Genomic DNA, 18,517 nt, shown 5'->3' with positions numbered 1-18,517 from the left:
TGTTTGCCAGGTCTGTAAATGAGGTGGTCGTCCGTTTGTGGCACTTGCGTGTTTTGAGAGGGTGCGCCTGTTTGTCCAGGTCTAATTACAAGGCAGCAGACATAAGTATGTGCTCATTTCCTGCCCGGTCGCCCCTCTAAACACTGCATATGTACAGTGGTAGAATGTAACTAAGTATATTTACTCAAGTACTGTACTTAAGTACGAATTTGAGCTACTTATACTTTACTTGAGTCTTTTTCTTTTCATGCCACTTTCTACTTCTACTCCGCTACATTTCAGAGAGAAATATTGTACTTTTTACTCCACTACATTCATCTGTTACAGCTTTAGTTACTAGTTACTTTACACGTTAAGATCTCTGCACACAGAACACATGTACAATACAAGATCTGATGTTTTATTACAAATGAAACTAGCCAACAATATAACGGCCTACAAGTCCAGCTGAAATGATTAGACCATTTCTACAATGGGAGGATTTTTTCTTCCACCTTCCACTTGTCGTCCAGATTGAGTACTTTTGAGTACATTTTCCTGATGATACTTACATACTTTTACTTAAGTAACATTTTCAATGCAGGACTTTTACTTGTAACAGAGTATTCTTACAGGGTGGTATTATTACTGTAACTTAAGTCAAGGGTCTGAATACTTCTTCTCTGAATACTTCTTCCACCACTGCATATGTACAACATAGCAAAATTCTGGCCGGATTGATCTGCTCGGGGGCCCAAGGGCGAAGATTTGCTGTTGACCAGCAGAACAATGCAGCAAAGGTATGTCTTTGCCAATTGGATGTAGTGATCATAACCTAGTGGCTGTAGTAAGGAAAACAAAGGTCCCAAAAGCCAGACCACAAATCATTATTAAGAGAGCATATAAATACTTCAATGAGAACCATTTTATAGAAGATGTTAGAAATATTTGCTGGGATAGTGTGTTGAGGCAGGATGATCCAGATGACGCTGTTGAGGCTTTTAATAAGTTGTTTGTAGAGATGGTGGATAAGCATGCACCTGTGAAAAAGAGAACTGTTAGAAAGTTGAGATCTTTTTGGATTGAGGAATTGAAGGATTGTATGGCACAAAGAGATCAAGCAAAGAAAATGGCAAATAACTCCAACTATGAATCGGATTGGCAAGTTTACCGCAAGCTAAGAAATTATGTGACTAAGTTAAATAAAAAGAAAAAGAAGATGTATTATGAAAATGCAATTGGGAATGCAAAGCATGACAGTAAGAAAATGTGGAATATTCTTAATGAGATGATGGGCAGTAAATTCAAATCTACCCCATCTTTTCTTGAATCAGAAGGACAATTTCTTACCAAGCCTGTGGATATCGCTATTCACCTCAATAACTATTTTAACAACAAAGTGGAAAGACTTAAGGAGAAAATGTGCCAAACAACTAACATACAATCATATACCTTGATTAGAGATCAAATTATGATAGGAAAACAATGTACTTTTGAATTTACTAAAGTTGATGTGAGATATGTGGAAAAGTTGCTTCTTAGTTGTAAAGACAAACCATCTGGTGTGGATAATATGGATACAAAACTTTTGAAATTAGTGGCAAACTTGATTGCCATTCCAGTTAGCCATGTGCTGAATATGAGTTTAGAAAAAAGAAATCTTTCCAACAACATGGAAAACTGCTAAAATCACTCCTCTACCGAAGAATGCAACTGTACCATTTAGTGGCCCAAACAGTCGACCAATTAGCCTGCTGCCGGCTTTAAGTAAAATCATGGAGAAAATTGCTTATGAACAAATACAATGTTATTTTTCAGTAAATGATTTATATAGAGATTATCAACATGCCTACAGAGTTGGACATTCAACAGGCACAGCACTTACTCAAATGTCAGACGACTGGCACAGAGAGGTAGAAAATGAGCAATTAGTAGGGGCTGTGCTGTTGGATTTCACCGCGGCTTTTGATATCATGGATCACAATTTGTTATTAAAAAAACTAAAATGTTTTGATTCAAGTGCAATACTTTGGCTAGAAAGCTATCTAGCAAATAGGACACAGACGGTGTACTTTAATGGGAGTTTTTCAGAGGTAAAATCAGTAAGCTGTGGAATTCCACAAGGAAGCTGTTTGGGGCCATTACTTTATTCTATATTTACCAATGAATTACCTTTAACCTTAATAGATGTAAAAATGACGATGTATGCTGACGACTCAACAATATACATGGCGGCATCTACAGCTGAAAGGCTTACTAGTGTTTTGAATAAGGAATTGCAGTCAGCTTTGGAATGGGTAACAAATAATCGGTTAGTTCTTAATGTATCTAAAACCACAAGCATTGTATTTGGAACAAAAAAAAAAGTTGTTTAGTGAACCTAAATTAAATGTATGTGTTGAAGGTAAGGCAGTAAAGGACAAAGGACCAAGCTTCTTGGGGTTATAGTAGACAGTAAATTATCCTGGTCTCAACACATTGATGGGGTGGTGAAAAAAAATGGGTAGAGGTCTTTCAGTGATAAGGAGATGTTCAAATTTTCTCAATAAAAATGTAATGGGAAATGTCATTAAAACGATTGTCCTATCCCATTTGGACTACTGTTAAGGGGTTTGGTCAGGTGCTGCCATATCAACTATAAAGACATTGCAAATTGCTCAGAATAAGGCCGCACGCTGTTTACTAAGGTGCCCACTCAGATCAAGCTTGGTTAAGTGTAAGGAACAGATTAACTGCCTCATTGCTGAACTTTACCAGAAATATTTTAGTGACTAAATAGCCGAGAATGTTTTATCAGCAACTTGGTCTTAGTTCTAATAAACATGACTACAGCACTAGGCATGCTACGGATTACCTAAAGTAAGAACAAATAAAGGGAAAAACACCGTAATATATAGAGCCATGATTAATTGGAATGCAATGCCTAGTCATGTCATTCAAGAAAATAGAAAACCTCAATTCAAAGTATTACTTAAAGAACATCTCCTGAATGAGCAGAACTCTGTATTGGATGATATTCAATGAATGCTGTTAGTATCATTGAGGGTTCACTGTGTGCATTTACTTGGTCATATTATTAGTGAACAATGTTCTAATCTCATCTCTACGATCTGTGAATAATTTAAACTAGGTTCTGTGTTGTCCTGTGTTGTGTTGAATGTTGTTAAGTCTTATTATTATTTTCGTTGTTTTTCTTTTAGTGATGTATTGAATGTTGTTTTTTGGTGGTTGTTTTTAATGTAATTATGCACGGCAATGTATAGCTGCACAAGTTGTGGGTGGACTCCAGGAAGAATAGCTGTGGCTACGGCCCCAGCTAATGGAGATCCCAATAAATCAAATCAAATCAAATCTATACACTGTTCATTGAGTGAAGAAACTAAACCTTTAAAATACCAAAATCACACAATAACACAACCAAACTAACTGATGGAGGCAGCGGTAGAACAGCAACTCCATGTTCTGCGAGGTAAAATGATTTTGTCAAAGGAGTCTGGTGGCTTTGAAGAGAGCAGAGATAACGGCTTCAGTTCCCCGTTGTAAAGGGCCGTCTGGCAAGGGAAAGCTCTGAAAATATTCTAAATATAGCGTCCACTTAAACTGATATAGATGTTTTTAGGTGTCTTAAATACATTTAGCTGCTGCCCCCGTCCACAGCAGGACGCTGCTTAGCTTCCGTGTCGGTACTCCTGCCTGCTTCTCCAAACTGGGGGCGTGCCGACCTCCATCTACTGTAGCTAACACACTGACTATGGAGAAGTAGCTCATACAACCGCACTTCAAAACATCTACACTTTTAAGATCTGATCACAATCACAAGACCCGTAGATGTCATTACCCTGATTACATATGCAAATCCTGATCTTATGTTGATACCAATTGTAAAATGGGGGTCTTTGTTAGTGGTAATTTCATTTCACATAACTTGCACAATATAAACTGAAATCACCAATGTGTTAAAACTACATTCTGATGTGCTGAAAGACAGGCCTGTATTTACATGTAAGCTCCTTTTAAGAGAAACAATGGTAAAGCTTTGTGTCAGTCATCATCAGACACTCCTATAGATGCCCTCATGCCCTTGCATGCACACACACACACACTTTCTCTCAGCATAGCTGTCGTCAACCACTCTTCAGGAAAGAAAGCCTCTGTGTTGAAGGCTTATGTAACCGTCTGCAGTCCAGACAGTTTGCTTCTGTGTTTCTCATGTTCAACACACAAGTAGTCCAATGTGAAATATGGGGAAGGTCAGAAAAACAACATTTTCTAAAACCTTATTATACGTACTCGTTGTTGCTGGCTGCAGTTTTATAATGACCGTGCCAACCCGTTCTCACACCCAACTCGTCAAAGACGCCAACTTGGTCAGCATCCAGTACCGGCACACAAGCCCCCCTTTAGCGTCTGTATGAGACTCACCGGGATTCGACCGCGGTGCTGTCAGAGGATGTAGTATAAAGAGTGACACTAGACATGTTTCCATTAACGTATTTTTATGCACATTTTGAAGTATCGCATTAGCAAATGATGGAAACAGCAAAATCGGAAAAACGTGGGCCAAAATGGGAGATGGAAACAGCTTTGTCGAATAAGTTGTGACATAGCGAATGCAAATGTAGGCTAACTCACATGACTATAGTCCTGGTATCCATCGGATGGGGGAAGGATCGGGATACGAGTCCCATCCATTGCGCTGTACACTTGTGGTACAAGGTGTGTAGTGGAGTTGCGGTACGCTATAGCGTGTGCCTCAGCCACGTCGGATAAATTGATGAATCGGTTCAACAGCTTGAATCATATAGCCCGGCATGCCGCGTATACACAGCGGTGAACGGTTGTCTCGCTGACACCAAATGTCTCTGCGACAACATAAAGATGTTGGGTCTGGGAACTCACCATTGGCAGGGCTCAATCCGAGGGGCGGGATAAACGGTTGTCTTTCAAATTCCTTCTGCACGCAATAGGCTAGCGCTACAACCAACCAGAGCAACGCTAGTTGATAGATTCAACTTTTGCCGTATCTGGTCGGCAAAACTCTGAACACATCTTCCTTTTTTAAGAATGACTTCAGTGCCGTTCTTTGTTCTTTTCTCAAAGAAAAGCTGAACAAGTCTTCCAGAGTCGCGGCCAAAGCCGATTCCAGAGACCGCTGTTCGCCAGCAGCAGCAGCCATCTTCTTTGTTTTCAAGTAGCAGGGAAGTCACGTGGAACTATCGCAACTCTGCCGTCATTATGTTAAGCCCGCCCACCGACTCTATACACGATGTGATTGGCCTGACTAGAGTTTGGTTTTTCCAGCTCGCAAGCCAACGGAGAGTTGCTAGACGACCCTGGCTGCAAATTACATTTGCTGCCACTAGGGTGCGTCTAGATTTCTAGGCTGCCTGTATTCTGCACAGGTGGCCAACTTGTACAACGCTACCTCTCTCCATTTAGCCAGAGAACTTAGCTTCTAAACTCTTTGATTTAGCAAGCCGGTTTTCAATCTACAACCATGCATAACGTCAACTTGGGACGAAACTACGCTTTGCGTAGTCTAGTTTATTCGCTCTAAACCAGTGGATGGAAACACTTCTAATTTGCATTTTCTTTTTTGCGACATTTTATATGTTCTCTTAAAATTCGCTTGACAATTAGATGGAAACATGACTACTGACTTGACTAACTCTCAAGCCAGATTGGAGAGAATTCCAAAAAACATTTTAGAAACTGTTTACATGTACTCGTAAAGTAAACTGATCTTTCTGTGTAAAGTCAGTGGAGTGTCCCTTAGTTAGTTAGTTAGTTACTCAACCGTAATAACTTTTAAAACATCCTGTAAGTTTCCACTCAGGTGAAATATTCCACAGACGTGGTCAATCATTAAACAGCACCTGTTCTTTCTTTACACTCCAGAGTTAATCAAAGAAAATCACAAATAGAAAACAAGTTACTATTTTTTTCTGTTTAATGATTGATGACAAACATTCAACACAACATATATATATATATTAAGCAGAGTATATACAGTTTAGACTATGGACATTTCAAAAGTCAGAAAGTATACCAGGCTGTTGTTCCATAGCAGCAACTCTCACATGGACACTGATCTTCCCATTTACACACATGAATGCACTTTTTAATCCCCGTTTTGTGCATCTTTGCACAAACATTTCCTTATAGTACGCTGTTTTATACAGAATGTAGTTATAAACTGTATGTATGCACCATTAGATACTTCAAAATGACTGTAGCTGAACTACAGAGAACCGGAGTCTCTTAACAAGAATTCACAGATGATATTCACACAGGAGAAGTACTGCGATACTTCTGTGTGAAACAAAATATACTTCAAAAGTTACTGTAGGTAAACTACAGAGGCCGGAGTCTGGATAAAACAAAGTAAACTTACACACACACACTCATACATATACGCACATACATGCTTATGCTGATACAACAGTTAAATATAACACACTTGCAAAATGTCAGAAAGTTATCGACAACAGCTTGACAGGAATCAAAACACATATCCAAAATGTATTTCTAGACTCTGTGGGTTTTAGTGCTTGTGTTTTGTAAATGCCATGTGCTCGCCCATCCCTAAAGAGTCATTTTAAAGTATTCCCTCTGCGTAGTAAAAAAGTAAAAGTCCTGCCCACAAACCCATTTCACAGTCTGTGGTTTGGTGTGGGAGGTTTGTCCGTGGAGTAAAAATATCCTCCAGCTCAGCTCGGCTTTGCATCGTTCTAGAAAGCTCGTTTGACTGCAGCATTGTTACTCCAGGACATCAATGGAGATATTAGTTTCCAGAACAATTCAAATGTTCTTGTTTCTTGGATATTCGTTTGTTCACTTGAGTTAACATATATCCTTTTACAACTTAGTTTAATACATTTCAGAAGTTATAAAATTGCACTAAAGAAAAATGCTTTCAACTTTGCTCCTGCCCCAAAGTGCTAGAAAAAACACACACAAACTCACCGCTCACTAAAATGCCCAAAGTGGGTACATAAATCAGTAAAAAAAGGGTTTCCCATGTAACAGGGGTAATAAAGTCTTCACAGCCGGTGTATGAACATTAATTCCACTCTGCTGATAGAAGGAAAGTGACACTGTAAAACAAATAATATAACTTAAACTGTATACAGAAACAAACATTGAGAGGTCTTTTTGGAGTATTTTCAAACACTATTGTATTTGTAATACAATTTGCAGCTCAAATAATTGACCATTTATTGTCTTTTAAATACCTAACCTAACTACTCCTGTGCATAATTAGCTGCTAACTTCCTGTAAATTGTGGTTATAAGTATCTTCTTGCTGCTCAGGGGCCCTGGGGCAAAACTGAGCTGTGGGCCCCCACTGATCCTCCGCTTCCCCCTACTCTCTTTGGATCCATGTGTGCCGACTACACATGACCATATATTAACATACATTTCCCCAGACATAATCCTATTCTCGATGACTAATGTGCCCCAAGTTTGCAGTGTGTCAGGTAGTTAGTGGCACACATTTATTTAAAAACTGAAATAATAATGGTACTAAAAATTAGATACAAATTAAGGAAGGAGCCACCTTTGCCTTAGGGCCTTTATCATTTCAATTTATATTGTGCTTTAGCATTCAACCAAACAAATGTGCAATTGATAAAATTACCACAAATTAACTGCCACATAATGTACCTGGGGCTATTGGGGGCCATGGAGGTTCTGGAGCGTAGATACAGTTGCCCTCTTTATCATAAAACTAAATATAAAATCCCAGTAAAAATCGATTAAACCTTTAATGTGGGCCATTTTTGAAGGAAAAGATAATCTTAGTCCAATTGTAGTTTATTTTGACTCATACGTCCTCCGGCTGCTAGAAACACTCTTTAAATCAAATGTGTATTAATCCACAGCTGAAAATAGTCCCCAACAAATACACTGTTTCCTCCTGTTTTAGTAATGTTTGCTAAAACATACAGTGCCCAGCCTTTTTAAGGAAATCACTGAGCCTTTTTAAAATGAAAGAATATATTTGAGTGTGAGTGAGGTGTTTTTAAGAAATGGGACCCTGTTTAAAAAATCTGTCTATTCACAATCAGCCTCATATGTGGCGAACAAAGGTGAGACGGGAGACCAAATGCCATTTGATTCCCGTAAGAAGAGGATGCTTCTCCTTGTCTTGTGCAGAGGTATACAATGTCTTGGATCAGAGGCAACGTAAAGAAGTTTGTCAAGACTTTCATCATTGTCACAGTGTCGAGATTGCAGCAGCTGCACCGTGTAACACTTTGTTTTTTTTATGGCCAGGAAGTGAGAACTGGCTGTGCAGGTCTCTCAAAGGATCTGGCTCCATTCCTCTGTAAAAGTAGGTCTCTCCCCAACCACACCTCTCACTCTGACACACATGGGGAAACTTCTAGCATTTCACCTCCACCAGCAGGTACACACCAGAGATTCATGCACGACAGGTGAAGACTGAAAAATTCTTTTTTCAGAGTTTATCAAGAGTCTTTCAGCAGCCCCAGTTTCCTCAGCGCATCCCTGCGCGATTCGTCTGTCGCCCCCCGTCCAGAAAACTGCACAGTGATGCCTTGGGGACGAAACATGGAGCCGGATCTCCGCCGCGGTTCAGGGGACGAGGCTCGCAGTGCTGGTTTCTGGGTAGAAACAGCACCGTGGTATGACTGCCGAGTAGGTCTTGGGGCCGGGGTTGGAGCTGGAGCTTTAAAACTTTTTCCTGGGCTATCTGAAGGGCGATTTAACCCGGTGGAGGGGTTGAAGGTTCGGCTCTTTCCTCCGTAACTGTTAAGCTCAGTGGGTAGTGGCTCTGATTTGGCGGGCGAGGTTTGACTCTTGTTGATATGGGAGCTGAGGATGTCGGGAAGGTCGCTCCTGGTCACGGCTACAGGAGCAGGGCTCATGACTTTGGTCTTTCCTCCGTAGTTGTTGAACTCGCTGGGTTTAGCCAGCGCAGGTGGGAGGATTTTTGGTTCATGGTTAGTTGACAAAGTTTCAGGTTCGTTTCTGTGAGAAACAGAAGGGTTGACCATAATAGATTTCCCTCCATAGCTGTTTGATTCCAGCGAGGTGACCTCAGGCGGAGGGGGTAAGGATGCCTTTCTGTTCGAAGGAGGTGGATGGTAGCTGCTATGTGTGACTGCTGGAGGCGAGGGGCTCGGTTGGTGGTTTCTTTCTTCATACCTCCTGAGGGACTCTGTCCGCGAAATCTCCTGTTTTTTGTGGACATGAATCTGGCTCTGAGTTGGTGTCATAACATTGGCTTTTGGCAATTTGCTGTTGGTTTCTGTTGTTTCTGCCTCTAAAGGTTTGACACTGGTTTCTGCACCTGCAGGAGGACCCAGAGAGGTGCTGTTAGGGACGGCGAGTTGCAACATACCCCCGGACATGGCTCGGTTCCTGGTCAGGCCCAGCTTAGACAGGGCCTCCATCCTGGATTTATCCGGTGAGGGGTCCTTGAAGGAAATGCTGCGAGTGGGAGTATTTCGATCCTCCTGTTCCATGGCCGGCTGAGGATCCTCCTGCAGCAGAGGGTTTGATGTTCCTGTTAGGTTTGCCAGCATCTGCGCCCGTCTGTCATTGAGGTTCACATTAGCCAGCGGCTGGTTCTGGTGCTCCTTGTTGCCATGGATCACGCTGATGTTAGCAGGAAAGCGGGTAGGCTTAGCAGAGGTAGCAGGACCATGTTTTAAATCGCCACTATGGCTAAGTGGCTTGTCAGACTCCTGGCTGCTACGGCGGAGGAATAAGGAGGGATGGAAGTTGGAGGTTCCACCTGCCTGGTTCTCTGCTATCTGCTGGGCAATCAGAACCGGTGTGGGGATACAGCCTGGAGGGTGGTAGGAGTAGTGGTCTGTCGACCCATAGCTGCCGCTTGGCAGGGGAGGGTTGTACTCTGAAGGCAAGCTGTCCACCTGATCTCGCCTTGGCCTTGTCTCAAAGTGGCTTTCAGGGTTCTGTATCATACTCTGAAAATCTGGGAGGAACAAATTGCAAAGTGAAAATCTGGGAAAGACTCCATTCATTCCAGGACTTTAGTTAATGTTGATGACATTGAAGTCATTTGGGGGTTTTAGCAACCTGGGGGAAGTTACTATACAATTGAAAATGTACCATGGTGAGTCCAGTAAATTTTAGATTCAATATATTAACTGACTATAGGTCAATACATAAATAAAGGATTATGTATCTCTACATCAGAATTGTATTGCTGACCAGTGTGAGGATAGTCTGGATCAATGGAAGTACATTTTTCAGGATAATTGCCTGGCGCAGCGGATGTCCCTCGGCTTCCGCTCTCTGTGTGTTGCTGTTCTCAAAATCCCTTTGCTTCGGGAAGCAACAACTAACTTTAAGCTAGCAGGCTATACGCTGAAAATGACAAGTTTTCAAGAAGATTTGGATCGTGCAACATGGCAGGCCTGCTTGGTTCTTTCAGGGAATGATTTAAAAGATTTACAAAGAATATGTTTACGGCATTTACTCTCTAACTGGGACGTTTTGGAAGCAATTGGTAGGATGGCTGTGGACGAAGTACACACGGAGATACACTGGTAAGAGCAAATTACGTTCAACCTTGTATCCAGCTAATTTAAATAGCTCACGTTACTGTATGGTGTAAACCGTTCACTTCATTTAATATTTTATGTGGCGTTCTCTTTTGTGGGATGCACGTTCCACCAAAACAAGTTCCTTCCCGAGACTATTCTGCAGAGCCACCGTCGCTGCGTCTGGAGCTTAGCGCCGCCCAGGACGATTGTGATTAGTTTAAAGAAATGCAAACAACCCAGAGCGTTTTTCTCCTATCCCAGAATGTATCTGTGGTGTAGCCAGACCACCATCTAAGTATTTCCAGAATCCTGGCTACCACCCTTCATACAAAAACAAACTGCTGTACGCTACCTGGGTTGGTGGGATTGAAGATCAGCTCTTTCTTTTGCCCCAAGTCGGGTTCTGGGCGGACCAGATATATAATATCCTGGTCTTTGGGACTGGGAGGTCTGGTCAAGAGGGAAGACACAATAGGGCCGCTGCTTGCAGGGGTCTTCACTTGCACGGGTCTCCGGTCGTTTTCCTCTAGACTGTCCTCCAACGAGTCAATGGTGTTCTCGAAGAACTGGATGCACTCCTTCTCCTCCTTGCTCAGGAACTGCAGTGCATCATCTCTCTGTCGAGACCAAGGGACAGTAGGAAACTAGTTGACATGGTGTGAGTTCATTATTTTTCAAAGTTTTTTACTATCTTGGCTTGAAACAATGTTGACAAACATTCTTGGGTTGTTTCCAGTTCCTTAATATATCGATCAGTCATGTTACCTATGAAATATATTTTATATATATATATATATTTTGATACCAAAACAACATCTTTTCAGAATTGTTTTTTTAACGAAATAACACTATTTACTCTTCATATTTACAGAAAGAGGTCGAGATTTAATGAAGTTTCTAACCTGGGCATTTTAAGTCTGAAAGGGTGGACTGTACATAACCTCAGACACTAACCTGATAAAGAAGAGATACCTGAAAAGAATAAGTGAATAAGGCAGGGTGTACTGGAGTTGTATAACCTGATTTTATTTTTAAACCAAACTCCTTAATTTTTGTTGCACCAGTTTAACTTGACCCTTCTCTTCATAATTAACGCCCATGTTGCAAACCATCCACTCTGACTTTCTCATACAGGAGTCATGTGTACAGACAGAACACAGGGGTGTTTGTTCCTGCATCCCAACCCTCCAAACGTCTCTCCAACTCTAAATTTAACTGAAACTCCCCTCTCTTCTTGCCTCTCCCCCTCTCTGCTTCACCTCCACGTCTACCCTACCTGTCCAGCTTCACACAATGGGGGGCATAACATAATGGGCTATCCAATAACAACTCTATTGATTTTGCTGCTTCCCTTTGAGTTTTTTCCTGATAAAGATCAAGTCCACATATTTAAACCATACCACATGGCTGTAGGGAATAGTCCCCTGTAACAATGTGTAATAAACCTAAAAATAAGTAGTGGTGAAAGAAGTTATTTTAAAAGTAGATCCACATAGAAAAAGTACTGCATTACAAGTACAACTTAAGTGAGCAAGTATTTGCAATAAAATCTGTTCAAATAATTGATATTTAAGTATGTTTATTGTTGACATTGGCAACAGCAGTTAAACGAAATAATCTCAGTACGTCCCAAAACTATTCCTTATAACTTATTAACATACTAATAGGCAGACTGAACCAACAGTGTCTTTTCCTTGGGTTATGGAAGACTTATGTGCACGTATTTGGCGGGGAGTTTAGGGGTCCTCCCTCAAGAAAATTGTACGTTTTGCAATAAAAAAAAATATGCAATTTCACATAATTTTGGACCATTCTTAGTACCATATTTGTGTCTAAAACATTGGAAAAGCAAGAGCAGGTAATAAATAAATATAATTTAAAAAGATTAAAGACAAAACTTTCTACAGAAGTCTACTGGGGTCCAACTACGAATATTTGATCTGAGAAAAATCATTTAGTTAGTTTTGATGCTCACATCGATTCACATTCATTCGGATTAGGTGCTGCTCAAAACGGCTTGGGTGCTGCGCCTAAAACCCTGCTAACTATTCAGTCCTAGTTCAGTGAGTTTACAAATGTAGGGCAAAGGTCAAATAATTATTTTTGTCTTTAAGTACAGTATTTGAGATTTTCTCACACAAATAGACAACAGTTAAATGTATTGTTTTGATCTCAGGCCGTGCTTTACTATAATTACACAGCCACCAGACCGAAGGAAGCTGCTAATTTGGGCTATTTCAAGGTGATGACCTCCAGCTCGCGGCTGACATGACAAGGTTTGTTGCTGACATCAGTGTTAGGAAAAAGTGCCACAACAAGGTTACAGAGAGCCTTGTTTTTGCTTTACACATACAGACACCTGCAGGAACAGCCAACTGAAACCAACATGAGATAACGACAGATCTTCAGGTTTCAGCTGGAGTGAATAATGTCTATTGTCATGAAGCAGCTCAAGACCTAGAAAACTGCAGTTCAACCGGTTCGGTTGTGTTCGGTTTGTGCGTTGATAATGAATGTCATCCCCGAGGCATGAGAAGGGATTTGGTTGTTAAGCAGGTGTAATGTCTCAGCGTCTGTAAATGACTGGGTGCATTGTGTGAACACAGCCCAAGAGCCTGAAGTACAGTTTGAATTATCAGCTGTTCATCTGATACGCTGAGTGTGTTTACTGTGTTTAGGGAGACAATAGAACAAGACGACTCTATTCTCCGGTTCACAGAACACGATGGTGTAAAATACAAACCTGTGTCCCCAGCGATGGCCAATAAATCAGCTTTATTTATTCTGGTTGGTAATGATCTCAAAGAAACTTAAAGGAATCAATGTTTAGATGAAAAGATTGATATCGCTCTCATAACTGTACGCTAAATAGGAAGCTACAGCCTGCAGCCGGTTAGCGTAGCTTAGCATAAATAGGTTGTTCTTTCTGCTTATTAGTAAATTATTGAGTTGAAGGAATACTTTGACAGTTTTGGAAGTACTTTTATTCGCTTCCTTCATGAGTCTTTCTTTAGAGTATTTCTACACTAGTCTTGCTTGATCTAAGTACTTCTTCCACCTCTGCCTGTTTCTAGTCTTTATGCTAAGCTAAGCAGCTGCAGACTGTAGCTTCATATTTAGCAGACAGACACACTGTTGCTTCAATTGATTTTCATCTAACTAAATAAGGAAAGCATTTAAATGTACATTTTAATGTTTGTTTTTTTGCATGTTTTTTTAAAAATTACTTTAGGAGGGGGGGTTTGATATAAATATTAAAAAAAGAAGCATGTTACAGTTGCTCCAGGTCACACTTTTATGTTTGAATCAGGCTGTTATAGAGCTCAAGGGATGCAAATTGCAAGGATCTACGTACATGGAACACGTTTTGCACTCCAAAATGACATAAATAGTACAAGAAGATCTCAAATCTGGTCAAGTATTTCACTATTTAGGTTTTGAAATACTCACAGATTGCCTGGAGCTTCTGCCAGCACCCCCGTTGACCCCGTAGTGAGGCTGAGGTTGGGCCTGCAGACGGACGTTCATGGTGCGAGGCTCAGAAGTCATCGGGACATCTCATGGAGGGTGCCGTGTTCTCGCTCGGAGGAATCATCTAATATTCTTTTCAACGAGAGTCTGGAGACACAGAGAGAGGGAGGGACGAGACGTCAAACAACACCTTCAACAGACCGCTTGAGGGAAGGGTTTAATCAAGGTCAGAACGTACTGAAAAGTATTCAGATCATTTTACTTAAGTAAAAGTACCAATACAAGAGTGCAACAATACTCCATTACAAACAAAAGTCCTGCATTAAAACTCCAACTAAAGTACAAAAGTAAAAGTACTGATTATGTCCCCTGTTGCTGCTCGAGGTGGAGCTACTTTTAACTACATTATACACAGTTAACTATAGTCCAGTGGTTTCCAACCTAGGGGTCGGGCCCTTTAAAGGGTCACCGGATGAATCTGAGGGGTCGTGAGATGATTTATAGGAGAGAAGGTCAAGGTCAGAACGTAATGAAAAGGAAGCTGTTGACTTTATAGAAGAAAAGGTATTCAGATCATTTTACTAGTAGTATTTAAAAGTACCAATACAACACTGTAAAAAATACTTTGTTACAAGCAAATGTCCTGCATTAAAACTCCAACTAAAGTACTAAAATAACATTCACAGACAAAAAAGTAAAGTAAAAGTACTGATTGTGTTCCCTGTTGCTGCTCGAGGTGGAGCTACTTTTAACTAAAGTCCAGTGGTTCCCAACCTAGGGGTCGGGCCCCTCCAAAGAGTCACCAAATAAATCTGAGGGGTCGTGAGATGATTAATAGGAGAGAAGATGAAATAAAAAAACTAAGTTCTGATGCACAAATCCTTTTTCATTTTCATCTAATCTTTGTTTTATTGTAAAATATTGGTGTTGAAACGGCTTAATGTTTAGAGAAGAAATGTCTCTTTGGTGGAACTGATAACAACTTTGAAACCTAACAAAGGAGGCCCAACTAGACTTTTTATTGTATAAGCTTATCAAGTGTAAAATGTACAACTATATCTGTCAGTTGCTCTGTCAGTTCAGAAAGCACATCGCTATCGCCAGATGAGTGATCATTTTGTTTGGCAAATTTTCGCTAACCAGTGTATGAAGAAGACATGTTGGGTGGGTGAAATTAGAAAGCTAACGTTAGCTAACGAGCAGCAGCCGACCGTTGGGTCACTCCGCTCCCACTGTAGGGAGACTCGTTTGCCGAGAGAACGTCTGACGGCCCGGGAGAGGCACTGTCTGGTTAACACAAGTTTTTAGCTGTGACTGTCCTTCCTTTGCCGTACCTGGGGTTGCTGCGTTTTGGCTGCTGTCTGTAGATTCCTTCATGCGCGTATTCTTTCGGATGTTTCATGCGCAGGTGTTTTGGCAGTGGCGATGTTGTGTGTTGTTTGGGGTCCTTGCTGCCGCGGGACAGGTCGGCATTGCGGGTTGGACGTGTGGCTCGGTTTGGGTTGCCTCGCCTTCTTTTGGCAGGGGGTGCTGCCGGGCGGCGCTTTTTCTGCTTGCGAGTTCCATTTTTACTTTCTCACAGCCTACTGCATTGAACGGTCTACCTACATTACGTCGGCCAGCGTAGCGCGCGCAGTGCAAGCGTAGGGTTCGGTTCGGTGGAAAAAAATTCTAAGGTTCGGCAGAAACCGAACCCCGTCAAAAAGCCCAATATTCGCCCGAATCTGAACCCGAATCCTGGATTCGGTGCATCCCTACATATACCTCAGAATGTGTAAATATACTTTTCATCCCTGCTCTAAACTCGACCTCTCAGCCTCACAACAGAGAAACACACCTGATGGACCAGTTCACCTGGAACAGGTAGCTGTGAAACAGGCTCCATGAAGCCGAAACCAGTCAGCTTTTTTTACCCAACACATTCCTCTCTGATGCTGCTCTGATAAAAAGAAGAATTGAAAAAAAAAAAGTTCCTTGTTGAGGTTTGGTTTGAAGCCAAAAAGCAAAAAAACTCAACTGACAAGACACATAGCTGAATGGTAAAACCAGAACGTTTGCTTATAAGACAAGGTTGGGTACATTTGGGTAAACTATAGCATTCTCATATTTCTGTTGAGTCATCAAATTAAACCTAAAAAGTCAGCTGTTACAGTGTGTTATGTCATTTGTTTATTCTTTCTGCCATAGGTTCAATTACACACGTTATGTTTTAGTGTTTTTGGGTCAATATAGCACTGTACATTTACCCAGTACCCATGGGTATTAAAATATTGGACAATGGGTTATTATGACCCAGTGTTTTTGTTTGTTAGGTTATTCACCCAGACGATTATGTAGTGATCTTGACCCAGTAATAACATCATCTTTATGTTTCTGTTAGGTCCAAAAAAGTTAAGTTTTTGTCCCAGTGTTTGTGTTATTTTTTTGATTTTCTTTGAGTCATTCAACAAACCTGATATGTGGTTATTGTGACCCAGTTCTAGGGTTATTTTTTTCATTTCTCCAATGGGTCATCAAACAAAAATGGAGCACCAGCAAAGCTATGTGTTTTGACCCAACAAACGTCCTTTCAAATCCTCACAAATTCATTGTTAGGTGTACACAAGGATGTGCATATGACATTCAAAAATGCAAAAGATACACTCGTTAAAGTGACATAATACCATGTTTTAGGACATGTATCTTTGTTTTCTTTTTCTTGATAATAATGGATAATTTAACATTCATATATATATATATATATATATATATATAGAATGAAAAAATATATATAAAATATATATATATATATATATATATATATATATATATATATATTTTTTTTACACAGTGACTTACCCAACAACTCCACAGATCAGGTCATTCTAAAACCAACAGACGGGACAGTCGTTTCTTCCTTCAGAGAGACAGCATCAACATTTATCTCAGTAAACTACTGTTGTAAAAGAAATTGTCTTAAAAAAAAAAGTCCAGTTGCGTTGCGCGCTTGGTGAGCTCCGTGTGCGTAATGACACCACCTCGGCACATTACGCACTTTATACCACGAGGAAACTCCACCCACAGCCGTCAGGAGGGTGTGTGTGTGTTTGTGTGTTTTCATTCAGGTGTGTGAACAAAGTGTTAAGGAGGCGACTGTAGTGACACAGTGGAAAGCTATCCTACTCTCACCTACCTCAGTTTCACTAGGATGGGTTCAGGAGCAGTGGGGCATTTAAGTTTTATCGTGTTTTGCCTTTTTTTTTTTTTTGCATAGACATTTAAATGATATATATAAATGATATATATATTTATTTATTTTCCAAATCTCTCTTTTAACCTGTAATAATATGATAACACAATGTATCATATAATGACACTGACAGGAGCAATTATGCTTTAAATACTTTAAAGCTATAGTGCGTAGTTTCTGCCACCCCCATGAGTAATTCATAATAATGACAACAACACTGTCAACGCGTCCACATGATACAAGCCTTCCGTGACTGCGCCCCCCCCTCCACGCAGTTGCTAGTAGCCAAGGAGGACACGGAGGATTACAGTTTTTTTCGATTGCTTAAGCACTATTTTGAAAACAGGGACCGGTTTTTCAAAAACACTACACACAATTAGCACAACCACACACCCAATTAGCATCTCAGGCCCTTTACAAAATGAAATACTCTTGCAAAAACTACACTACACTACACTAATTTATGAAAACCATAATTTGTTACCATATGAAACACACACACACACGCTTCATATGACTTCATTCTAAACCAGTTACACACTGCTGTTGCTAACCTAAAACATTTTTAGCAATTCTACATCTCAGTGATTATAGTACTGTAAATGAAGTACACAGAGAAAGTGCTGTAATAATACAATAAGTTCACCAAACACTACACAAGACCAATGCTGCAGACTGAGGAAAATATCATTTCTTTCTCTCCATATACCCAAATCAGTCAACATGGAACATCACAACAACAACATGTCCCAGTTTTCATGCTACTACAGTAATGTGCATAACACTGTTAGCTGAGCAAACAACATACAGACATACAATACTGTAACCAGTACAGGTTATAATTACAGTAAAAAAAATTTGTAAAATACAGTATAGAAAATACTAGACTTACCTGCTGCATTTGTATAGTGCTTAAACCTGAATGGTATGTCTATAATAAAGCAATCATGTGTTTGCGTACCTGATGGCTGGGTTTCACAGGTTGGCTCATAGGTGTAGTCATTTGACAGTCAGTGCTTTGGAATTACAAGGAAGTTACATCATGATATACTTCTGTGTGTAATGTATACAAGTGTGTTTAGTGTTTTGCAAATCACTGTGTGTAGTGTTTTGCAAACAGTGTGAGGCTGACATTGTGCTTATAGTGGTGCACATCTCGGCCAATGTTTTGTTCCTTGAGTGTAGGGTTTTGATAATTGTGTAACACTTTTGATTTCAGTGTGTAAGCAATAGGCAAAAACTGTATTAAAAAAACATGATGGACTCTTCAGAAGAGGTCATTATCTTCACAGTTTCTG

At 40.5% G+C, this 18,517-nt stretch overlaps 1 protein-coding gene across 1 annotated transcript; it reads right to left on the bottom strand.

Moving 5' to 3' along the window:
• Window positions 1–5,911: 5,911 nt before the first annotated feature.
• proser2 (proline and serine rich 2) lies at window positions 5,912–17,012 on the bottom strand. The gene is made up of 4 exons (XM_078281435.1): window positions 16,829–17,012; window positions 13,970–14,137; window positions 10,872–11,136; window positions 5,912–9,945 (listed from the first exon to the last, which is right to left on the bottom strand). Exons 2-4 carry the CDS (start codon window positions 14,066–14,068, stop codon window positions 8,453–8,455), a joined length of 1,857 nt encoding a protein of 618 aa, XP_078137561.1. The 5' UTR covers window positions 14,069–14,137; window positions 16,829–17,012; the 3' UTR covers window positions 5,912–8,452.
• Between the last annotated feature and the right edge of the window lie 1,505 nt (window positions 17,013–18,517).

The sequence above is a fragment of the Sander vitreus genome, chromosome 23 (assembly GCF_031162955.1).
Source record: "Sander vitreus isolate 19-12246 chromosome 23, sanVit1, whole genome shotgun sequence".
NCBI classification, from domain to species: domain Eukaryota; kingdom Metazoa; phylum Chordata; class Actinopteri; order Perciformes; family Percidae; genus Sander; species Sander vitreus.
This window is presented reverse-complemented; position numbering and strand designations above follow the sequence as displayed.